The sequence below is a fragment of the Martes martes genome, assembly GCF_963455335.1.
Source record: "Martes martes genome assembly, chromosome: 17".
NCBI classification, from domain to species: domain Eukaryota; kingdom Metazoa; phylum Chordata; class Mammalia; order Carnivora; family Mustelidae; genus Martes; species Martes martes.
Window position 1 is genome coordinate 47,280,000 of NC_137905.1, and position 24,395 is coordinate 47,304,394.

A 24,395-nucleotide genomic window follows, 5' to 3' on the forward strand; every position below is an offset into this window, starting at 1 on the left:
CCCCTCCTGCTTTGTTCCAGCAGGGGACAGAGTGCTACCTCTGCAGCCCAGGCCCAAAGTGGGGCCATCGCTTCAACAGCCACTCCTTTCAGTTTCTCATCTTACTGAGAACAGCAAAGGCAGGATGTGGGGGAGGGGCAAGAGCCTCCAGGTCCCACCCAACCACCAGCCCAGCTGGGGCAGGAAGGCTGGGCTTCAGGCTTCAGTGGCTATTGATGCTATAGCCCACCAGGGGGCCCCCTGGGCTGCCCCTTTCACGAGGGAAGAAGTGAAGTTCAGGGCTCCTTCCTTGCGCCCCCCAGTGGAAGGGGAACAGCCAGCAGAGAGAGAGAGAGAGACCCGGACGAGGATTATGAATGAGGCAATTTATTAACCCAGCATTTGTTCTAATGCTTCTTGTTGGCAGCTGCCACCTGCGGGAAGAGATGGGAAAGTAATTAGGATCAGGCGTGGGGTCTGTGTTCAGGCATTTTGGAGCAGCTCCCACTACTTGAGGGACACCAAGCAAATGGGGTTGTGGCCTGAAGCATGTGCCCCGGGTCTGATCCCTACACCCTCAGGCACTTCCCCATTTTACAGAAGCACCAACTGGGACTCGAGGATAGGAAGTGGGATTCCACCGCCCACTGCCCTGTCACCCACACTGATGTCCGTGCCAGGCTCTGCCCTGCCCTGGAAGAGTTCACCAGCTCCTTCCAGGCTGCCCCTGGACACCCAGGGGGCTGACACCTATTCTTTTGCTCCTTGACTAAGTGGCTAAGCCCCCTTCAAAACTCCTAGGAGGCCTGAGTCAATGATACATAAAGAAAACCAACAATGGGTCCATGGCTGGCACTGGGGGGGGGGGGGGCACAGGGACGGGACACGACTGCCTCCAGGCAAACGGACTCTGCCCCAAGGTGTCCAGCCAGCCAGTCATCTGGACGGAGACCAGAGTTCCGAGCTGGCCTGCCTCCCCTCTCCACACCCGTCCCATCTGGTGCTCAGCAGGCATGAATAGGAGGAAACAGCGCAGCCCCAATCCTAAGGCGGCGGACGTGGGCAGAGGCAGCTGTGTGTGAAGGAACAGGTCCTGCACGAGCAACAAGCCCAGCTGCAGCTGCACTGCAGGCCTGGGGCCCATTCACCCCGGCACCAGCATTTCCAACCAGCTCTAGCAGGAAAGCAGTCAGAATTTCCTCCTGCCGCCCCCCCCCCCAACCCCGGGCAGTCCCCTCCAGGGGAGGACACTGACCTAACAAAGCTCAGGCTCTAAAGCTCCCTGCACAGTGACTCAGGGACCCAGCCCTGGCCCACACCCAGACCTCACCTGTCCGGCGATTCTGTCCAGATCTCTCTGTCCCTGAGGTGTCAGTTTGCGGCCCCTGTGGGAGAAGAGTCATGCAGCGCCCCGTGAGCACAGGCTCTCAGCCCTGTCACTGCCAGGCCCCTCCTGGATGTGAGCCAGGCTTCCCAAGAAGGCACACCTGGCCATGGGCCCACATGACACCAGCCAAGTCCCACCGTGGGCCCCAGTCAGCTGCATTCTAACGAGCTGGGGGCAGGAGCGGGAGCCCCCCTGGGAGCTGCCGGGGTGTCGTTTGTGCAAGCATTAGATCAAAAGCCCCGAAAAATCAATTGGGAAAAGTTAACGAGCAGGCTAATGAAAGCGGACAGTCGCTAAATTACCTTCCTGGAGCTCGGGGTAGTCAGCCAGCGAGGTCGGGGCGAGGCCCCTCACTGTTCGCTTTTCTGCAGAATCCCCTGCCTAAGGGGCAGCTGCAGCCTGTGCAGGACAGACCCAGCACTTCCCCGCATGGGGGAAGGATGGTTCTAGATAACTTCATTACAGGTGATCGGACCCCAAGTCTCTTTATCATTCCCCCCACCCCTGCTTACCCATCTTGGTCCTTTTCCACCATTTTCAGCCCCTCCAGGGCTTGCAGGACCCTGCGGGCCACGCTCTTGGAGCCTCTACTGAAGTGGCTAGGCATGACCCCGTTTCTCTGGCGTCCCCCGTAGATCTTGGTCATGGAGCCGACCCCAGCGCCGCCCCGGAGGTACAGGTGCCGTGCTGTGGAAGCTGGGGGCGTGTGTGCAGATGTGAGGACGCTGCTCAAGCAGAGAAGGCCCCTCTCCACGGCTGAGGCAGGCCGCGGGAAGGGCCTTGCTCAAGGTCACACACAGATCACTTCTGTGTGTGGTTGCTAATTCTTCCCACTGTATAGCCCGGGGAACTGAGAACGCACACCAAGACCCAGTGGCAGGCCCCCACCGCCCAGCTATCCCACACTAAGTGTCCCCGCACCCTGCGCCCAGCCTGGGAGACTGGAGGGCCTGCCAGAGCCGTGCTGCCGTGAGGTGGGACTCTGTCCTGCAGGTAGAGCCTGGCAAATGCTTAAGTCGTGATGTCCACCTCCACGTGCCCAGGCCTGAGGGGCAGCAGGGTAGAAGGGCCAGGCCGCCACCCAAGTGCAGCTCCCTGAGCCCCTCTGCCCCGGAAAACTCAGGGTTAGAACAGACACCCCATGCAACCTGGAATGGGTATCCCACCCCACCAGGGACACAGGTTCTCATCCCTAGCCTGGCTTGGGCAAGTCCCCCGCCCCTCACTGTTCTGTTCAACAGGACTGCTTCTCACCGGGGCCCTGTGCTATCTGCTTTTCGTCCTACTCCCCGAGGAAGTAAGATGGCCTCAGGACCTGGCCTGCGGGTATGGCCTTGGCTCGCCTCTCACCCTCATCTGAGAACCAGGAGTAACGGTCCCTCAGAAGAGCGTGGCTGTCACTGCCCAGGCGTCTAGCGTCATTCTCCTTCACAGAAAAGCCAACAGGCTCCGGAAGACACTGTTCTGGCTTTCTACCTCAGGGGGCCACTGAAATGCGAAGGAACTGGGGCCCGATACAGGGCCTCTAGGTCACTCCAGGGCTCCTGAAGCCCAGCATGTAAGGTTTAGCCCTGCAGCTCAGAGAGGGAATCAGGACTCACTCGGCCAGGAACCACTCACTCCCAAGAGCCGGTGCCAGGCCATGGCCATGACCCTCCAGTGCTGCCAGCTCAGGGTGGGGTGAAACGGGAACTCCTCCTCCCTGCCTGCCCCCTCAGAGTAGTTCTTCCCCAGCCCCCTCCACCCCGTAAGATGGTCTCCAGATACAGCTGAGGGCTTCTGGGGGCCACAGCACAGCCGAAACCATCCCCACCCATCAGGGCCACCACACACCCGCTCCTCAGGTTCCCTGCTTGTGGCCTCTGCTCACTTTAAAACCCTTCTCCTTAAAAAAACAAAACAAAACAAAACCCCCTTCTCCTTGGTTCTTGCTCCCTCTTTACCCTGCAGCACCCTCCCCACCTCCAAGCCCAAAACCCCCTTCCAGTGACATCACCGGAGCACTCCAGATTTTCAGACCAGCTCATATGCCCAGCAGTGACCACCCTTCCCCACCGAGCCTGTCCCAGAGCATGCCTTGACTGGGGTGGAGACCCACTCTCCCACGCGGGCTGCACCCAGGACTGGGGAGCATAGCACGGCCTCACAAAGTGGGTGAGATGAATACTGAGCGCACAGATGCCCAGGAGAGGCCTGGCCAAGACAGGACCAAGGTCTGCCCAGTCCGATCTGGGCTCTGTATGAAAAGGCGTGGCCAACCCCTGAGCTGTGCGGTAACACCGGGTCTGAACCCCAACACTGCTGCTCAGCAGCTGTGAGTCTGCCCCCCGATTCCGGCGGTCTGGGCCACGGTACCCAAAGGGCAAGATTTCCTTCATCCGAGGAGCGAGCGGCAGAGAATAAGCTCCAGCCAAGTCCAGCTATTAGTTTCTTCAAGGAAGGAGAGGTGGGTTCCGTTAAAAAATTTTTTTTAAAGCTGCATAAAATCATGCAGTGTGGTGTCAGACATCACAAGCCTAGGTGTCCCCCCACCCAACCCCGCTGATAATATTTTCCTGACCCATTATAAGGGAGAGTATTAACTTCACGAATTGAAAAGTATTACAGTCAAAATAAACAAATTCTACAAAATACCCGTTTCCCACACCTCCGCACCCCTGCTGGAGACCCAGGTCCCAATCCCTTTGAAGTAGAGCTGTTATGTCACAAATCCGGGCCATCCTTCGGTTTATGAGCGGCACAGTGAGCCAGGTATCCGCACAAATGGCTTCTCCTCGAGTCCCTCTGAGGGCTTTCTGCTGCGCTCCTCTTGGGAAACCCTGTCCCTAATAACCAGTCTGCACCTCCCCCTGCAAAGGAAGGACCAGCAGCACGCCCTGTGCACTGGGCCACCAGGTGCAGGAATGTCACAAGGGAGTGAGGGGGGACTGGAGCACCTGGCAGACCACGGGAGCTGCACAGGTGTCTTCATAGCTCACCATCTCAACAGCTGGTTTTAAGTTCAGAGCTGTGATCGCATCCTGACCTACTGGGTCACAAAGTGGCCTCCCAGATACATCTTGCCCTCAACCCTTCTCTGCTGAGCTTCTAAGGACAGACTTACTTTCCCGGCCTTGTCACCCCTTAACTTGTTCCTGCATGGTCTCCAAGGCCTCCACCCTGCCCATAACACAGCAGTAGTCAGAGAGGACCAGGTTCCATCCTACCATGAAACACATTCAGACGTCCCAATTCAGCAGCAGCTGGCTGACAAGACAATGGATTCTCACCTCACTCCCAAGCAGGACCTTCTGGGAATTGAGAGGTCAAGAGACTTGCCCAAGGCCATACTGAAACACCCCCTTTACAAAGCCCAATGGTGGCCTTTCCTTGGCGCTCTTAGAGCAGCTCCTGACACAGGTTCTTTCCAGCCCTACCTCACCCTTCACCCCACACCACTGTGCCTCGGTACTTCTCACTCCTGTAGCTCTGTCCCTCTTTCAGAGCACCCTCAGGTGGGTTCTGCCATCTGCCCTGTTTTATCCGCCCCCCCACCCTGAGATCAGAACCTGGTCGCTCCACGATGACTCCCACATGCCTCCAGATGTCAATCCCCACACCACCTCCTGCCAGAGCTCAGCCTCCAGGACAGACCACTGCCCCACTGTGCTCTGGTTCCACACCCCCAAGGGGACGAGCCAAGGCCCCATGATCCAGAGAAGGAATAAAGCACATACAGCACAGACCCTGGTTTTGGAGTTAGCCTCCCAGGACTCTCCCAGGGTCACCCTGCCTGTCTATACCTCAGTTTCCTCTTTGGTAATGAAGTATCTCCTAGGACTTGTCCAGAGTATGAGCTAACCCTAACGAGGTGGGAGCACTCCAGCTGGCAAACTTACCCTGCGAGGGCTCAAAGTCACAATTTTCGGTTTAGTAGGTCATGTGGTCTGTCACAACTGCAACTCTGCCTCTGGTGTGAATATAAAATAGGCGTGGCAGTGTCCCAACAAAAAGGTACACACGCAACAAACCGGGGTCTAGAACCACCACACTCTGGCACTAAGGCAGCTAGGCAACGTTAAAAAAGGAGTTTGGGGGGCAACCGGGTGGCTCAGTTGGTTAGGTACCTGCCTTTGGCTCTGGTCATGACCCTGGGGACCTGGGATGGAGCCTCGCATCAGGCTCCCCCTGCTTGGCAAGGAGCCTGCATCTCGCCCTCCCTCTGCCTGCCCCTCACCCTGCTGGTGCCCACGCTCTCTCAAATGAATAAAAAAATTCTTAAAAAGGCATTTGGGGGGACGCCTGGGTGGCTCAGTTGGTTAAGCGGCTGCCTTCGGCTCGGGTCATGATCCCAGCATCCTGGGATCGAGTCCCACATCGGGCTCCTTGCTCGGCGGGGAGCCTGCTTCTCCCTCTGCCTCTGCCTGCCACTCTGTCTGCCTGTGCTCACTCGCTCTCTCTCCCTCTGACAAATAAATAAATAAAATATTTTTTTAAAAAATTCCTTCTTTAAAAAAAAAAAAAAAGGCATTTGGGAATCTTGAGGAAAGGAGGCCAGGAGAGCAGGTAGAGGACGCACACTTCATGTGAGTTGTCAGAAAAGAAGCAGACTGGGCAGAAAGAGACCACAGCCACAGTAAGACTCATCTGTGTGCACTGACCAGTGTCTTTAACTAGTTTCCCACTAAGCTTTCCCGAACTACAAAAACATAAACCATGAAATGCAGCCAAGGGAGGAGAACTGGAGACCCACCCCCTCAAGTGATGGCGTGGGTGGGGTAGATTTGCGGCATCGCTAGCTGACATGTTACTTGACCTTCCTGACAACAACCACAAAACAGAAACCACCAGTACTACCTGGTAGGTTCTGGATTAGGCAGATTAAACAAAATACATCTATCTTCCTGACCATACCAAAAAGGCTAGAATTTCTCATTTTAGACCCAAAGCCACCTTGACCAACTGATTCTTGGGGCATTGCCAAAGATCATTGAAGGCCAGGCAGCCTTGCTTCCCAAGATGGATGGATAGGGTGGTGGTCTCATTCAGGCTCCATCACTGATGTGCCCCGGGAAGTCATGTCAGCTTCCCTCCACCAGCCCCATTTTCTAAAAGCACAGCAGCAATGCCCACCACATGCATATGCCACCCACCCTACCCCTGAGTTGACTGTTTCATCCTCAGTGGTCTGAGGCTGTGGCTGAGTCATATTGGCCCCTATGTCCAGTCTAGAGCCTGAATTAGAGTGGATCTCACAACATTCCATGCATGAGTCCATCACAAATCTACGAAACTGTCCGTGTTCCGAAGTGCCAAGGCAACCTGTACCGAGGCCAACTCTTCTCAAGGTCATCCTGAAGTCTTCTCAATTTCCAAACCTTGCTTCCCACCTACTTCCTATCTGGAGACAAGCTTTGGCCAGGATGGAGCCCCTATACCACAGAGGAAGGCTGAAGGTTGCAGAGGCCGAGGGCCCTTAGTGAAGGCCTGTGCAGAGGCTGCCACCTCAAACAGTCTTGCACTGAGCACCCCCTATAATTCCTAAATTAGGCCTTCGTGGGATGACAGCTTGGAGAAACCCGAAATGTCAAGGACAGGTGCAAATTAGCACTGTGCTATCAGGTGCTACATTTAAGTCATTCATTCCAAGTTGTCATCACTGGAAGACTTAATAAAAGGGGGGGGGGCTGGCATGGTTACCAGAGTGACCATAAGACCTTCTTTGGGTCCTTGGGCCCTACCAAGATTTACAGCACACAGTGATAAGGCCAGACCTCCACCTCTCAAGAAAAACTTACTAGAGAGACAAGGAGAAAGCTGGCCTAATGATCTGAATAAAAACTAGACAGCTGACTTGAAGTCAGCCACAAATACACTTTATAGCATTTTTACAGCCGTTAAGTTCATTTGATTCCCACTACAATCCTGCAACGGTACAATCGTTAGCCCCATTTTAGAGAGGACCGCAAGAGGCACAGGCAGATGGAGGTCACACAGTCAAGCGGTGCAGACGAACCTGAGTCTAGTTCCCATTAACACAGAAAGATAAATACCTCCCTCTAAACATGCCCCCTTTAAATATGAACACTCATTTGACTCTTTTTTTCTGGAGGCTCAGAAGAAGCCACAGGTCCTCACATAAACCTCTTACAAAGAAAGAGACTCAGAATGTGAAGCTATCGAGTGTCACACGGGCCATGCACAGGCAGTCCGAGGTTTCTCCTCACACTGCAGGCCAGCTATGACTTGAAGAGTTTCACCTCTCTTGCAATCTTGGATCCAGAGATAACGGGAAGGTATGGTGTGTGCTAGAGGTCACCCAAGCCCCCACTCCCCAGCCAGAGGCCCGAGTTCCTCACCAGCTCGTGTGTAGAACCAGTTCTCATCGTAGGGAGCAAGCTCTTTATGCTTGGCCAGCTTGACGGTGTCCACCCATTCAGGGACTTTCAGCTTCCCAGACCTGGGACCAACAGTGAGAAAGGCACGATTCAGGAGCCCGCACAAACTCCACCCCCCAAATCCCCTTTGCTCAGCACAACGGCAGGTTAATAGGAGGCCCATGTGTCCCAGAATACAAAGCATCTGAAACCCCACTACAAGCCAAACGCGGCCTCATACAGACAAGAGAACTCCACAGGAGACCTCACACCACCCCTCCCCAAAAGAAAAACAACGCCCACCGAGGAGCCAGGCGAAGACCACAGCCTCCATCCGCGGTGAAGCCCCGGTCCCCACACTCACTTTTTGAGGAAAGCTGCCAGAGCTCTGACGAACTCCTGCTGGTTCACGTCTTTTACAGTAACTCCAGGCATCTGAGGGAGAAAGAGCAAGCACATGAGCTCAGGACCCGTGCGGACGAATGACAGGGGCCGGGACCTCGCCCCACGCGACCGAAACCGCCGCACTCCTGTTACTTCCCAAGGCCCACGCGTCGGGACTGGGCCCTAAAGGCTAAAGGCCCCTGCGCCTGTGGGTGCTCGAGTTCACCGCCACTCAAGATCTCTGAGGGGCGCCAAGAGCACGGCCTGGAGCCGCTGTGGAAACGCTATTAGACCCTAGCCCCTGATCCGAGGACGGCCCCCGCATCCACGCCGCCCACCTGGTCCGGTCTCGTTTTCCGGACCGCGCCGACCGGGCATGTTCGGGCCTGCCGCTCGCACGTGGCTGCGGCTCCAAGGGGCGGGGCGGCCACACACAGTCGCCCCGGGGCCCTCGGGCACGCGCTCCCGGTTGGGGAGTCCAGCCCTGACGCCCCGCGCCCAGCCCGAACCGGAGCGCCCGCCTTACCGTGCGGCCTCCGCGCTGCCAGCCAGGGGAAAGGGAGCAACGGGGTTTCCCGGGCGCACAAGTCGGGCGCCGGGCCTCGCGAGAGGTCCGAGCGCTCGCGAGAGCGGAGCCAGAGGAGCAGCCCCGCCTCTCTCAGGGCGAATCCGGCTTCGTCTCGGCGGAGATGGGCGGGTGCGTGGGGAGGAGGCGGGCTCGCGAAGGGAGAAGCCGAGGACGAGGGGTTGGAGGCGTGCTTCCTCCCAGCCCTTTCCCCTGTCGGAAAGAAACAGAGCTCCCGTCCTGAACTGGGGGTGTGTAGTTTCGTTTGCGTCGATTGTGGCGGAAGGAACAGCGGCGGAGGACACGGGGGTGGCGGAAGTTGTGCGGCATTTGAATGGACAGGGGAGAGTGACCCGATCACCACCCCCTTTCTGGGTGGAAGTGGCTTTTCGGGCCGGAAGTGGAGGTAGTAAGGGCGGAACTGTGACGGGGAATCCTGCGGAGACACGAAGAGGAAATGTGTGCGACCACCAGTTCTCGCGAGAGCAGGCGGAGCCGGACCACCCCTGTTAGGGCGGAAACTGCTTCATCACGGCCCAGGCGACCGCAGTGGGAAGGAGGCACCGCAGGCAGGGAGGAGACCGGGGCAGGGACAAAGAGGCGGAGGCGGGACCTGCGGAGAAGTTAGGGCAGCTCTGCCTAGTGCCGGAATGTGTTCGCTCAACGCTTTGGGAATCTATCCCGCTGGGAGTCTATCCACCTCACTGACCTGTCCGGGTTCAGTCTGCCCACTTGCCCTTTGAACGCTTCAGTTTATCCGTGAAGAGAAAGAAAATACAATTTAAATAGATACACTGAAATCCCGTTTGTTTGCCCGTTTTAAATTACTACTCCTGTACATGGTGTATCAAATTAATTCTATCAGCAAATATTTTTTGTGTGCCTACTCTGTGCCAGGCACAGATAAACGTTATGTAGTGTTATATGCGTAGTCTAGTGTAATCCTTGTCAGGTCCAACAACCAAACACTGAAGGGACTCACTCACTGTCCAATAAAATTGTTAACTTGCTGCAGAAAAGGAGACATTTAAATGTGTGTGGCTATTATGCTGAAAAGACAGAGTTTAAATTAAACTACGATCAAATAATATGTTTTCCACAGTGAGATACTGTGTATGCAAAACGCCTTGGTTATTAATAAACCAATATGTTATGCCAGTATCTGTTAAAAAAGTAAAACCAACTATTTTAGTTGGTTCAAGCTGCTATAACAAAATACCATAGATAGTGGCTTATAAACAACAGAAATTTATTTCTCATAGTTCTGGAGGCTGGGAAAGTCCAAAATCAAAGTACCAGCAGATCTAGTGTCTGGTGAGGGCCAGCCTCCCCGTTCATAGCCATCTTTTTGCTATGTCCTCACATGGCAGAGAGGTGAGTGAGGGAGCTCTTTGGGGAATATTTTATTAGGGCACTAATCTCTCCCAAGGCACTGCCTCCAAATGCCATTACAAGTGGAAATTAGGTTTCAGTATAGGAATTTTGGGGGGTGACACAAACATTCGGTCTAGAACATAAACTATGCTTCTAAGCATGATAACATCATGTATTTAGTTTCATGCAGAATGTTTTTGAAACCTATTTCACACTTAGAATAGTTTAAGTGTCTCAGATTTTCCCCCCAGAATCAACATATGTGTGTTTGACTATGTAAGTTGTATGCCTGTGTAAGTATAAATGTCCATATACTTGGATAACTTATATTCACCTTTTATACATTTCTGATATACATTTTAAAGATTTTATTTGACAGAGAGAGATACAGCGAGAGAGGGAATCCAACAGGGGGAGTGGGAGAGGGAGAAGCAGGCTTCCCGCTGAGCGGGGAGCCTGATGCAGGGCTCGATCCCAGGACCCCGGGATCATGACCTGAATGGAAGGCAGAGGCTTTAACCCACTGAGCCACCCAGGCGCCCCTTGATGTACATTTCTAATATCAGTGCTGAATCATTTAAGCTTAATTCACTTGGGTCAATTTACTAAGTATTTCTTTTTTTAAAAAAAGATTTTACTTATTTATTTGACAGACAGAGATCACAAGTAGGCAGAGAGGCAGGCAGAGAGAGAGAGAGGAGGAAGCAGGCTCCCTGCTGAGCAGAGAGCCCGATGTGGGGCTCGATCCCAGGACCTGGGATCATGACCCGAGCCGAAGGCAGAGGCTTTAACCCACTGAGCCACCCAGGCACCCCCTAAGTATTTCTTTTTTAAAAAAGAGCTGTCCAGAGGAACTGTGTAGTGTGCCTCACCAAACAAAAGAAGACACGGGGATAATACAGGTTTTGGGGAAGAATGAATGTTATATAAAATTTATATACTAAGCAGAGCTTTAATGGACTCAAGGCAAAGCAGATCCTATATAATGGAGTCAGCATCATGCCTGGGCAGAGAAGCAGGCACAAGGTCCTGTTTCTTCAGAAATTATAGAGTTAAGATAAATGTGCAATGTTATCTTCAGAAATCCCTCCTCTGAAGGTCTGTACCTGTGTTGGAAATCATACCTGCTTCTCTATGTTAAAATGATCCTTCAGGCAAGAGTGAGATGTCCCCTTCTCACTATTACTATGATTTTGAAGAGCAAACTTTCTGACAGTCTATGATTTCAGATAACATGGTTTCTCAGTAGTACATCCTTGGTGTTAATTTTTACAGATTTGTAATCTTAACAACTCTATAAGGTGGTTACAAACCAGGCAACTGAGTTTTAGAGAGTCAAGTTGCTTGACCTCGAGCTGGGATTTGAATCCACAACTGATAACTCTCCAACCTTTTTCAGTAATTCTACAGATAGAGAATTTAAAAATGATTAGAAGTTGTGGTACATTTAGATAATAGAATGCTATTCAGTGCTAATAAGAAAGGAACTATCGGGACATGGAAAGACATACAGCAAACTTAGATGCATATTACTATGTGAAAGAAGGCAATCTGAAAAGATATACTGTAGGATTCCAACTGTATGACATTCTGGGGAAAAAAGCAAAATTATGGAAACAGTAAAAAGGTCATTGGTGGCCAGGGGTTAGTGCGGGTAAGGATGAATAGTAGGTGGAGCACAGAGAAATCTTAGGACAGTGACACTATCTTGTGCAATATGGGTGCCTGGATGGCTCAGTTTGTTAAGCGTCCACCTTTGGCTCAGGTCATGATCCCAGGGTCCTGGGATCAAGTCCCACATTGGGCTCCTTGCTCAGTGGGGAGCCTGCTTTTCCCCCGCTTGTGCTCTCTCTAAAATAAATAAATAAAATCTTACAAAACAGAACTATTCTCTGTGGTACTATAATGGTGGATACATGTCATTATATATTTGTCCAAATCCATAAACTGTACAAATAAGAGTGAACCCTAATGTAAACTATGGACTTTGGGTGGCGATGACACATCAATGTAAGCTGATCAACTTTAAAAAATGTACCACTTTAGTGGGGAATGTTGATAGTGGGGGAGGCTGTGCTTGTGTGGGGGTAAGGAGACCATGAGAACACTTACAGTGTGCTCAATTTTTCTGTGAAAAACTGCTCTAAAATGTAAACATTGTTTGAAAAAGAAGAAAACTGAGCTACCATTTGAAAATTAAGATGTTCTACAAAGAAATTCCGTTTTTCAGCTTCTCCTGAAGAATCAGAAGTTGTGGCAATAGCCACTGTCCTGCCTGGCGACAATCCACTAAGGTAAAGGAGGCTGTCCCCTTAGGCAGGGCATGCATTCTCAGTTTTCTAGGGCTCGTCCAGTTTTCTTTACTCATTTATATGATTTGCTTGGCTCGGTATGCATTTCAGTGTGTAGCCCTCTGACAGCTGGAAACAGTCTATGCCTGGCACTGAGCAGGCACTTCATTGTTGAATCAGTGAATCTCCCACTATCTTCCTCTACCAATCTTTCTTATATAGCTATAAGAAATCCAAGTTTGTATTTATTTGTGGTAGTTACTGAAAAGTGAGTTGAACAAGTCCTTTGTGTCACGATAGACTAGGTGACGGTGCGGCAACAAATAATCCCCAAATCTCAGTGGCTTAAAACAACAAAGGTTTATTTCTCAGTTACTCACCCAAAGGTAGACACAAAATGAAAATACTCTCCTGTTTTTGCATGTATGGAGACAGACATGAGTGCACAGGTACGTACAGAATCATATGTTAAATAAATATTCTGGAAAGTGAACTCATGCAAAAACCTATTTAGATACTGGTTAGCTTAAACTGCACATCTCTCACTTTGTTGGGGATTTAAAAATGTCCCAGGACCCAGTGAGTAAGAGAATACCACTTTCAGTCAAGGAAATGCCCACACTACAAAAGGAACCAAAAGCTAATGAAGCACCTGAAAGCTTTAAAAAAAGAAAAAAAAAAGTAAAGAAAAAAAAAAAGAAAAGCTGGAAGCTTGTACTACATTAAATTCCATGCATAAATCCAGACGCAAAACACCAAATATGCAGTGCCCGCAGGCTGTTGCCTCTTGCCCAGCAAGGCTTCCGTCTCTGGGCTTCTAGCTTAGGAGGGAGATAGAGCCCAGACGCCCAATATGCAGAGCCACAGAGGGGGCTGGGCTGGGTCGGAGAGAGGGTCCAACAGGCTGGAATCCTCTTCCTCCAGCAGGAGCTATAAGCAGGAAAGAAGGGGGTAGGACTGGGTCATATCCATTTCCTTTCCCAGCAACCCCTTCTTTTTACCCCATCCAATCCAGGCCTCATCCTTGTTCACCTGGATTATAGCAAACGCTTCCCCCTCACTGATTTTCCAACCTCCAGTCTTGTCTCTTTCAATCCCTCCATCAGAGCCACCATACTTGTCTTCTAAAGCTCAGGGTCTCTATGTCCCTGCCTAGCTCAGAAATATTCCCTGGCTCCCTTTCATGCACAGTTGCTGGTCTGGACTCCTAAGACTGGCATCCAGACCTCCGGGATCGGAAGTCTCTCCAGCCTCATCGCCTTCTGTTCCAGCAGTTTTCCAGGCAGGTTTCCTCACCCACACACCATACCCAAGCCACCATCTTGCACAGAAGAATCCTCAGCCTTCCCTCTCTGTCCCCATAGGTTTCATTCCTCAAGATTCCTTTAGTTCTTTCCAGGTTTGTCACTGAGCTTTGTGGAGGCATCCTGTTTTGCCAAGTAGAATGGAAAGTCCTTGAAGGCAGTTATCGGATCTGCAGCAGGCAGCTGCAGGGAGCCTGAGGCTGGAGTCAGGAGATCGGGCTCAGCCGGTCTTGCCATATGCCTTTGGGCAAGTCCCTGCTTTTCTCAGAGCCCCTTTTCCTTGACATCAGGGCATGGGACATTTGCTTTTAAGCACAAAGTTAGTAAAACTGGTTCACCAAACAACTCTCAACTGCAATTCCAGGAGTCAGGTTGAGAAGCCTGGAGCCTGAGTCTGAAGATGTTCAACAAGCTGACCCTGGTTAGTCCCTACTTACCGTGGTACCTCCATTTCCCAACCATTCCTATCCCATCTTCTTTCAGGGAACAGGTTACCTGGTGGGCCACAGGGGTGGAGCAGGGAGATCCAAGGAGGATTGGGAGGAACAGAAGAGGTCAGGCGGGGAGCCTGGGAAGAGTCTTTCAGACCCACAAGAGCCTCAGCTGCCTCCCGCTGCAGCTGCCGCTCTGAGGGGGCAGAAGTCCAGGCCAGGCGAGAAGCTCCAGGGCCCTGCAAAAAAAAAAAGAAAAGAAACAGAGTGGGAACCCCCACTCTGCCCACTCTCCAAGTACTCTCTCAGCCCCTGGTTACTTCACTATCCCTTATCTTCCTTTCCCCAGGCTCAATTTCCTCCCAGGGTCCTGGATCCCACTTCTTTCCCAGGACCTGTGGCTGCAGCAGAAGAGGGTCTGGGGTGCCACAGGGCTGGAGTATCAGAGTCGAGCATCTAGAAGCAAGAAGATAACAAGGGGGTTAAACACATGGATGGACATGTACACATGGAAGTCTGGGTGCCTGCTGGGCCAATAGGCTTTGTGGACTTGGGCAAGTCCCTTCCCCTGTCTCGGCCTGCTTTGTTTGCTATAAAATGAAAATCCCTGCCAGCTTCTTTCCCCCAGAGCTACTGTGGCAATGGCGTCAATTTTTAAAAAACATATAAACAGCGAGAGGGACAGGGATAGCTGTTCCTGCCCTACCAGGTTCTAGTTTCCTTCCTCTAGTTCCCCAATCCCCATGGAACTTGAGGAGCACCTTTAAGAAACTTTCTCTAATGGCCTCTGGCCTCTACTGTAGGCCTCTGAGGCTCTCACCATCATGCCCCACCCCACCCCACCCTTTCAGCAGGCAGTTTGATTCCCTTTTATCTGTTTAAGAGGATTTAATAGCTACTGCTATTAAAAGTCCAGGGCTTCTGCTAGGGTGTATTCCATACATTATCACTAATTCTCATGACAAAGCAAAAAGAAGGTAATTGTGTCTCCATCTTACTGACAGAAAACCAGCTTCAGAGAGGTAAAGATACTCGTACAAAAGTTCTCAGTCAGGCAATGGCAGAGGAAGGAGTGCCTGTCCTCACACATTAGTCTGAGACCTTGTGTTCTATATCATCTACTGTGGTGTCCAGGACATTATTAGGCACATTATAGACAAATATCCTTCCCTCCCTACTCACGCGCGGGGCAGGGCAGAGGGCCCTTGGGATTCTCCAGAAAGGGGAGTCGTCAGTATCGGGCGAGATCCTGGGCAGGTTGGGAAAGGCCCATGAGTGGGCAGCCGGAGGGAAGTGCCAGGGTCAAAGCCTAATGAGGGTAAGAGAATGCAGGGGTGTACAGGGGTTAAAGGTCATGACTTCCATCTTCCTTCCTACTCTGCATCTTCTTCCTCTTCTCTTTCTGGTACAGCAGTATTCAAATATTTGTTGAATGAATGTTGAATTAATCTTACCAGGAAAGGGATGCAGAGGGACAGTAGGTTCTTGGCATAGCAAGCGGCATACCACTGGAGGTGGCATGGGAAGTCCTGGAGGCAGCCAGTGTCCAGGAGCCCAAGTACCTGGAGGCACTGGAGTCCAGGACAAAGGCAAGGCTTCTGGGGGACGACTGAGCAGCAGAGGCCCCCGGGAGTTATCCTGCAAGGGCAGAGAACACAAGTTGGAGTCAGATACGAGGCTGGGAAAGGAATGAGTATGTTCTAGGGTGGGGTCAGGACCTCAAAACTTTAGACTTGGGAGGTCTGAAAATACCACCCTCTCATTTTTTACCCATAGAAGAGAAGTGATTTGCAAATCAGGGCTAGCTCTAGAACCCAAGTGTTGAGGGCACAGAAGGAAGGGTCTGGGCAAGGGCTAGTATAGGAGTTGCTCCTCCAGGGCCCAGGTTCTCCTTACCTTCCCAGGGGGTGTCAGTGCCAGTGGGACTGCCCCATGGGGCGTCTGAGGCTGGGGTGCTATGTTTTCCTTTTCAGCTGTGAGGGAGCAGGGAGAGCTCTGATGAACCCTTTCTCCTTACCTCCACCCCACTCCAACTGCAAACTGAGTTCTTACTTCCCTGTGGCCTTTTTCTACCCAGGGATCTCACTACATCCTCCCAGGACTTGACTGCATTTTAAAGTTGGAGAGACTGAGGCTGCCCAGAGAGTAGAAACACTTTGCCTGAGGTCACATACCAATTCCAATGGAGGGTCTGGGACTCTTTTTCCTACTTATGCTTTCTCCACTCCAATACCGGACCCATCCCTGGCCAGACACTCACCGGGGACCCCGGGTCGAGTGGCTCCCTTCTTGACATGGCTAGGAGCTTTGGGAGGAGCTGTGCCTCTCCTCATCAGTCCCTGAGCCAGATGCCTCTTTAGCTGTGCCTCCTGTTGCCTACGCAAGGCCACCTGGGCAGCCATGACCCTCCGGCGCTCCCTAAAACAGGGGTTGCAGGTTAAAAGTCAGCCTCGCTTTAGATGTGGCCCTTCCTCCTCCCTTCCCTGGATCTCATTCATACTCACAAGATGAGGACACATTTATGACACTCGCAAGCCTGAAAGAGGCACAGGCGCTTGTGGCCCTTCAGGTGGGCAGTGACGCCATGGTTTCGGCAGCGGGCACAGGTGGGAGAGCGACTGACAGCTCTCCTGGGGATAAGCTCCGTGCCTGGGGGGGCTCTGGTCTCACCCCCTGGGGCAGAGTCAGAGGCACAGTGGTGGACAACAGCGGGCATTTCCTTGGCTTCCATGGATCTGGGGGCAGGAGTGGGAGGTCAGGGTGGCCACATGAGCCCTCTCCTGACCAGCCCTCCTACCCCTGCGAGGCCACACCTGAAGGGGTTTCCACAGCACCCATCTGCGGACTCAGACTTCACCCTCGCTCCTCGCACCCCCCAACCCGCCTGCTTTCTCCCCCCTTCACCCCACTGCCTTCCTCGGACTTCCTCCTTCCCAGAAGGCTCGCCTTCTTCCCCGGCGCCCCTCTCCCCCTTCCCTTCTCAGCTGCTGGCCTGTGCTTCCTCCTGCACAAGCCCCACACTCATACCCCTGCATTCACGCCGCCCCCCCCCCCGGGGTTCTACACCCCCTTTCCCCCAACGCCCTGTTCTGAGAGTTCTTCCTGCCGTCGTCTTCAGCGACTCCCATCCCTCCCTCCTGCACTGATCCAATTCCGACAACTACGTTGATGCCCCCGTTCAATTCTCAGCGTCATGTACCTCCAGCAAGTCAACGTTCCCCTTGCTCCCCTTTTAAATCAGAACGCTCTCTTGCCGCCTCCCCGCCCCCCACCCCCGCGGTTACTTTATTCTCACGGATTCCTCGCCCTACTTTCAAGAATTATTTTCATTCACTCAACCAACTGAGCCCCTTCCAGATGCCAGGCCCCCTCCTAACGGCACGGATTCCCGTCCTGCACCCACATGCCCTCCAAACTCTGACGCAAACCCGGTGGTCGCCGCGCCCAGCGCTTTGGGGGCTTTTACCCATTCCCAGCAACCGATCTCATGCATCGCCCGGCCCACCTCCCCGCGGCGCACCACCGCCTCGCGCGGCTGTTACTCGCGTGCACCCCCTTTCAGCTGTGGGGCCTGCGGCCTCGCCTCGCTCCAGGGTCCAGGAGCGCGCCCGGGGCCCGCGGCGTGGGGGAGGGGAGCAGAGGGGCGCGAGGAGCGCGAGGGGGACGCGGGGGAGGGGGTCCAGCGCCACAGAGAGGGGGAGAAGGGACAGGGAGGGGCGGGGTCGTGTTCGCGTCCTCGGCCCGCGGTTACCACAGCCTCGAGCGAGCAAAGTCAGACTCAGTCAGGAGGACGCGAAAGGACGCGGTGAGGAAGTGCCGTGAGGAACGGCCGCGCTCGAGCCTGTTTTCCCGCCCCTTCTCACAAGGACCAATGAGCTTCAAGCGTCATGTCCCGCCGTCAAGGCAAGCGACCAATGCTCTTCAAGATCCTCACTGACGGGCCCTCCCCTTACCTCCAGCCCGCTTCGCCTCGCGCCAGACTGTCAGGCCAGCCAATAGCGCGTCGAGTTGAGTCTTATTCCCCCCCCCTTGCCCCTCCCCCTGTGGCTTGCCTTTCCAGATTGTTGCTCCCCTTTGGGAGAAGTGGCCAATGGGGCGTCGAGTACTGCTCCCAGGATAAGATTGGCCCTGCCCCCCCCCCCCCCCCAGAAACGGCTGCCGGGTCCGACCTCCCAGGCGTTGACCTGGACCTGACTGCGCACGCGCAGTCTCGCCCTGTAGCCTGCACCGCGCGGTTTTGCCTCTTGCGCTCCGGGCTTCGACTTCGCTGGGGCGGTTCTTCGCTGTGTGGACGCTCGTGTTTCTCTCACTTCTCTCCCTGTGCCCCAACTCCAGATCTGCCCTTCTCCTTTAATGCGTTTCCTCTCCTCTGATTTTCCCGTTTCCTTCCCTTATCCCACCTTGGGTTGCGTCCCTTTCCATGTCTCTCTTCCGGTCCGTTTAGGTTCTGATTTTCCTAACTTCGGTTTTCCCGTTCTCTTGAGAGTTCCTGTCCTTCTGTCCATCCTGCTGATTTTCGGACCCCCTTCCTCCACGTTCCTATTTTCCGAATAGCCTGGCCCTGTCCACCCCCCTCCCTACTTCACTCTCTTTCCGAGACGCGGCTGTAGTATTTCTGTCCCTTCGTCCCTTTCCACTCTCTGCGTTCATCTCCCTCCCCGGTTTCACCTCAATTCGTCAGTTGGATCTGGGCTCCACTCTGTCATCCTCACCTGCCTTCTCCGTGTGTCTCACGGTTTTCCTCCCACCCGCTCCTGTTGTCCCCCTTTCCCTGTGCCTCCCGCCTCGGTCTCCTTTTCCCCCTGGGTGCCACGTCTTTGTGTCCCAGGCCTCATTTTCCTGCCTCTCCTATTGTGCTCTGGCTGCTGGTCCTCTGACTCCCTGCAAGGTTCCAGGCCACCAGTTTGCTCCTCCTCCTCTGCATGGTTTCTCTTTTGCAGGTGTAGCATCCCCTCTGACCACCTCTTCCTCCTTTCCCCCTGAGAATTTCATTCCGCTCTTTTCTGTTTGTGTCTCCATTTGTGCTCAGACTTCGGGATCCTTTCGTTTTGCATTGCAGGCCGGTGTGTGCCGTCTTCTCTGATTGGCCCAATCTCTTTATGTGATCCTTTGTCAGCCTTCATTTCCCTGTCCTGTGTTCCATCTTTTCTGCGGGTCTCAGCCCCTTTGTTTGCTACAGACTCCTGAATTACAGAGCCCATGTGCCAGGCATTCTGGACAGAAAAGAGTGGCAGAAGTGACCTCTAGCTGGACTGCTGTGCAGGCGAGCAGTACTAGACAAAGTTGGACAGGTTGTTTGGGGCCAATCTAGCAGTGGGGGATGTGGGTATGGGAGGCCTGACTGGCTACTAATGAGGTTGACCTTGATCCTTTAGATAGTGGAAAGACGGAGAGGGACTGGAGAGCCAACATTTATGGAGAGTTTAGCACTTGCCTGATACTTTATATTAATAAGCTTACTAATTTTCAACAGCATCCTCATGAGATATATTATTAGTCCATTTTATAAATGAGTTCAACAGCTTACACAAGATTGCACATCCAGTAAGTGGAAGGATAAAGATTCTAACCTTGCTCCACCTTTGAGTCCAAAGCCTGTGAACTTTTGTACGACCTACATTGTTTTAGTTAGTATTTCTAGTAATCGTCATTTCCCACTTGGCATTCCCTAACCCTTCTGTAGGCGCTCACTTCTAGTGGCTAACGCCTGTCTTTTGGTTCTTGTGCTCTTGTAAGATGTGCGGTGTCTTGTGTGCACATGTTTTAAAAAAAGTTTGTTTATTACTTACTCATTCATTCATTCATTTAAGTACACCCAGCATGGGGCTCAAACGCATGACCCTGAGATCGAGTCACATGCTCTTCCTACTGAGTCAGCCAGACACCCCTGCACGTGTAGTTTTATTTTATTACTTTAAAAAAAGATTTTATTTACTTAGAGAAAGAGAGGGGGAGGTGCAGAGGAAGCAGGAGAGAGAGTCTTAAGTAGACTGCACACTATACACAGAGCTTGAGGTGGGGCTCGGTCTCATGACCCTGAGATTAGAACCTGAGCTGAAATCAAGAGCCAGACGCTTCACTGACTGAGCCACCCAGGCAACCCTGTGCTCTGAGTACTTACTTATGTAAGTAATATAGTGTTTTTATTTAAAATAATCAGCACTGTATTTTTCTGATCCAGCCATGTACATGTTATGCGTATGTCTAATCAGTATTTTTTAATTGCATGATATTCCATAGTGTGTCCCCTGCATGTTGTGTGTTAACTGAGTCTCAGCCAGGAATGCCCACATTGCCTTCAACTCACCATCTCCATAATAATGCTGCATCCTGGTATACATTGCTTTGTAGATGAAGGTGGAAATCTCTATTATGTGTACCTAGGACATACTAGAAATGGGAATTTGTAAACCTGATTTGACTTAGTCTTGCCAGATTCCTCCCTGCAATGCTGCTTTGGGCCTGAAACATTGATCAGAACTTTCAGCTGTTCCTCAGGGTCCAGAAGAGGGTCCTGTGCCCCTCCCAACAACCCCATGAGCAGCAGTACACAAGGGTCCCTGTATCTGTATCCCCACATTGCTGCCAACACATTTCTTTGTCCAGCTTTCTGGTCCATTGCTAGTCTGAGAGATGGACAGTTTGATAGACTGCCTTTCTCTGATTATTGTTAAGCCTGAGTGTCTCTCCACATGTTTTTTAGCCTTTCTGATTTGCTCTTCTGAGAATTGCCTCTTCATATGCTTGGCCCATTTTCCTACTGGGGTTACTCTCTTTTTCTTGTCAGTTTTCCAGAGGCCCTTGGGCATTCTAATTGCTTTAAGGCATTATGCCAATCTTGGCATTTCACATTATTTTAGAAATGTATCCACTTCATCCAGGTTTTCTAAAGATTTTATTTTATTTTTTTTTAAAGATTTTATTTATTTATTTGATAGACAAAGATCACAAGTAGACAGAGAGGCAGGCAGAGAGAAAGGGGGACGCAGGCTCCCTGCTGAGCAGAGAGCCCGATGCGGGGCTCGATCCAAGGACCCTGAGATCATGACCTGAGCCGAAGGCAGAGGCTTAACCCACTGAGCCACCCAGGCGCCCCAAGATTTTATTTTTTTACATCATCTCTATACTCAACGTGGGACTCAAAATAACAACCCCAGGAGTTGCGTGATGCACCAACTGAGCCAGTCAGGCTCCCCTACTTCATTTGGGTTTTCAAATTTATAAATGTAGAGTTCTTAAGTATGCTTGTTTTTTTCTTTTTTTTAAACAGCCACTGTCTGTTACTTCTGATTTTTAATTTGGTATTTTATTTGCATCTTCTCTTTTTCTCTTGATTAGATTTGCTGGAGAATTATCTCATTGATTTTGTCAAAGAATGAATGTTAAGTTTTCTGTAATAACTTTTGTTGTTCTAATTCATTGATTTCTGTCATTATCTTAATTTCTGTCCTTTATTGGAAGGGGCAGGTGTTTTGCTGCACCTTGTACAACTTCTTGAGTTAATCCGTGACCATGTTTTTCAACACTCCTGTTTCCTGACAAATGTATTGAAAGCATAAATTTCCTTGTAAGCACTGCTTTAGTTGTGTCCCACATTTTGACTTGTAGTTAAAAAAAACTTGGTTTTGAAATAGTTATTGACTCACAAGAAGTTGCAAAAGTCGTAAAGCCATAAATACTTCCTTCCACTTCCCCTCAGGGATATCTTCTACTACTGCAGTATACAAGCATGAACTTGACATTGGCATAAAACTCTTAACTAGAATATAGACTTTAATTAGTTTTCACCAGATTTTACTTGCAGTTTGTGTGTGTGTGTGTGAGAGAGAGAGAGACAGAGAGACAGAGAAATGTACTATGTTCATTATTATTCACTTCTAAATACTTTTCAATATCCTTTTCTGAACCAAGAGTTATTTAGTAATATTTCAGTTAACTTCCCTACACACCCCCTTGTTATTCTGATCTCATTGTCTCTGGCTGGAGAACAGCCTGTGTAACACGGATCCTTTGAGGAAGTCAGCTCTGTTCAGCACCATGTCCAATGGGAGGACCTAAGCAGGAGTGTGAGGGTCATGACAAGAAGCTAATGTGGTGGGTTCAGGGCAGGCTGGAGGGGACACTATGGAGACGGGAAGTCTTGTGTCCCTGAAGGTCACAGGGAGCCTATGTCACAAAACCTGACAATCAACTTTCTGCTCTAGAAACAGTGACCCAGAGGCAGGTGAACAGAGAATTCAGAGACTGACGAGAACAGAGCTTGATATCTGGATTGATCTTGGTTCTGGATTGACCTCTAGCATCCAGGACCCCAACCCAGGACCATGGGACCCCAGCACTTCAGCCCTGTGCATCTTTTCTGCCTCCTAGGGGCCATCTCCACTGTGCCTCGTATGTCCTGTGGGGCTGGACGCTTTGGGACCCCAGAGGGTGGGAGGCTGGATTCACATAACTAGAGGAAGGAGGGCTGGGTATCTGGGTTCCTCAGGGTTCAGGATCCGTGGAGGCCAAGTTCTTGGCTGGCAACTGGGGGGCTGAGAAGGCAATGTGAGGGGCCCGTGACTGGAAGGGCATTCTCCCTTTAGGGACCGCGGCTCTTTTATGCTATGAAGCAACATCCTCACTCTTCAGAGCTGTTTCTCTTCATGACTGGAAGTGGCTTCTGATGAGGAGCATGGTGTGTAAGCTGAGTGAGGGCTGTGAGGAGACGCTGGTGTTCATCGAGACAGGCGAAGGAAAGTGACTTTGATACATTACTTTTTTTTTTTTTTTTGGTGGCTCTTCTGACCCCCAGCTCCATTCCCAGCACGCAAGGACTCTGGACTCGAGCTTCAAACAGTTTCTCCATTTTATCTTTGAAAATAATGTCAAGACACTGGCAGGGGAGGGCAGGACCTGGCTGGGTGTGGTGTGGGCTGGATAGGAAGGCAGAAAGGAGGTGATCCCAGGTGGATGGGGGGCGATCTGGGAGAGAATAAAAGAAAGGGACACAGGGGAGAGAGGGTCCTGTGGGGAGGGGTTGGTGAGGAGAGACAGACAGAGACCCCAGACCCAGGATCCGAGCCCTGTGCAGCTGCAGCGAGTGGACCTCATGGCAAAGTTGGTGATGGGGCAGAGCGAGCTGGGGGAGCAGGGTGCAGGGTGGGAGGGTTGGCTCTGGGTGTGGCCAACAGCACTGATCAGAGCTCTCTAATCTGCTCCTCAGGGACCAGAAGGGGAGTTGTGGGTTTTAAGGGCTGCAGCCCAGCCTCATCTTACCCCCAGCAAGTCTCCTACCTTGTTTCGCCGCCTGGATTGTCCATTGCCTCCTACAGCCGCGTGTGCCGGACATATCTCTGCAATAACCTCACCAACTTGGATCCTTTTGTGAAACTCAAGGCCAGAGCTCCTAAGTCTACAGCATTTTCTCCCCATAGTTGCCCGACCTGTGTGGGCGAGCACTCCAAGGATTGCCTCCCAAATTTTGTCACCACTGATTCCTGCCCCTATGACGCCTCTCAGTGTTACAGTTCCACCTTAAAATTTCAGGCAGGTGAGAAAAGAAACTTGCTTTAGTGCCTTCCCACTCTGCAAGAGGCTGGTGGGATCCAAGAGGGGACTGGGGCTTCCCGGGCCAGGCACATGAATTCCAAGGACTAAGGTGGCTGTTCCCCAAGTTTCTGGTGGGAGAGCTGGTGTCCTGGGTTAGGAGGGGCATCTGGAAGCAGGGGCAGGACCCTTGCATCTTGGAAGTGTCCCTGATTCGTCTCTGTCTGCCTTACAGGCTTACTCAATACGACCTTTCTCCTCTTGGGCTGTGCTCGTGGATACCACAAACTTTTAGAAAATTATCACCATATTGGGAACATCAGAGTGACCGAGGTCCTCAACATCTTACAGAAGGCCCAGATTGCTGGCGCAGAGCCCTCCCGTTGGAGTCCTGCGTGGAGCCTCCTTTCAGGTCTTCTGCTGGCCTTCAGGGACTGACAATCTAGCTGGACTGCACAAACCCCTTCCTGTAACCCAATAAAGTCACAGAGTTGCCTTTCTGTCTTGTCCCATGGTCTGTGAGGGTTGTGGGGGCATGGAGGTATGAGGGGAGCAAAACATACCCCGGAAGGGGGCAGAGGGGCAGGCAGTGGGCAGTGTGCATGGTGAAGTGAGCAGGCGTTGCGGAGGAGGGTCACTGGCAAAGTGACAGTCATGCCCAGCAGCCAGGAGGACCCCCAAAATTAAAGTTTTTTTTTTAAGTAATCTCTACACCTAGTGTGGGGTATGAACTCATGACCCTGAGAACAGGAGTCGAATGTTCCTTCATGAGCCTGCCAGGTACCCCTCCCCCAAA

At 51.9% G+C, this 24,395-nt stretch overlaps 3 protein-coding genes across 5 annotated transcripts; 1 reads left to right on the plus strand and 2 right to left on the minus strand.

The window, feature by feature from the left end:
• Positions 1-350: 350 nt before the first annotated feature.
• On the minus strand, positions 351-9,068 carry RPS19 (ribosomal protein S19). The gene is made up of 6 exons (XM_080827740.1): positions 8,633-9,068; positions 8,087-8,157; positions 7,705-7,805; positions 1,879-2,062; positions 1,310-1,364; positions 351-413 (listed from the first exon to the last, which is right to left on the minus strand). Exons 2-6 carry the CDS (start codon positions 8,155-8,157, stop codon positions 387-389), a joined length of 438 nt encoding a protein of 145 aa, XP_080683866.1. The 5' UTR covers positions 8,633-9,068; the 3' UTR covers positions 351-386.
• A 4,085-nt stretch (positions 9,069-13,153) lies between these two features.
• DMRTC2 (DMRT like family C2) lies at positions 13,154-23,373 on the minus strand (the record flags this gene model as incomplete). 2 transcript variants are annotated; one of them, XM_080829096.1, is made up of 9 exons in its annotated part: positions 13,154-13,266; positions 14,136-14,310; positions 14,467-14,527; positions 15,254-15,380; positions 15,526-15,709; positions 15,968-16,044; positions 16,332-16,489; positions 16,576-16,806; positions 23,348-23,373. In XM_080829096.1, the coding sequence occupies 9 exons, from the start codon at positions 23,371-23,373 to the stop codon at positions 13,154-13,156; spliced, it is 1,152 nt and encodes a 383-aa protein (XP_080685222.1). The 2 variants fall into 2 exon arrangements, with proteins under 2 accessions (XP_080685222.1, XP_080685223.1); XM_080829097.1 differs by lacking the exon at positions 23,348-23,373 and having other exon boundaries at positions 15,526-15,706; positions 16,576-16,787.
• LYPD4 (LY6/PLAUR domain containing 4) lies at positions 22,396-24,037 on the plus strand (the record flags this gene model as incomplete). Of its 2 annotated transcripts, XM_080829100.1 has the most annotated exons (4): positions 22,396-22,462; positions 22,657-22,810; positions 23,284-23,603; positions 23,835-24,037. In XM_080829100.1, 4 exons carry the CDS (start codon positions 22,396-22,398, stop codon positions 24,035-24,037), a joined length of 744 nt encoding a protein of 247 aa, XP_080685226.1. The 2 variants fall into 2 exon arrangements, with proteins under 2 accessions (XP_080685226.1, XP_080685227.1); XM_080829101.1 differs by lacking the exon at positions 22,657-22,810 and having other exon boundaries at positions 22,396-22,501; positions 23,277-23,603.
• Positions 24,038-24,395: the final 358 nt, after the last annotated feature.

Bases quoted from the DNA above. Each gene is read 5' to 3' on its own strand.
- RPS19 (XM_080827740.1), bottom strand. From the start codon at position 8,157: ATGCCTGGAGTTACTGTAAAAGACGTGAACCAGCAGGAGTTCGTCAGA. The intron at 7,806-8,086 runs GTGAGTGTGGGG...TGTTGGTCCCAG, and splicing joins CTGGCAGCTTTCCTCAAAAA to GTCTGGGAAGCTGAAAGTCC. The intron at 414-1,309 runs GTGAGGTCTGGG...CTCTTCCCGCAG, and splicing joins TGGACAGAATCGCCGGACAG to GTGGCAGCTGCCAACAAGAA.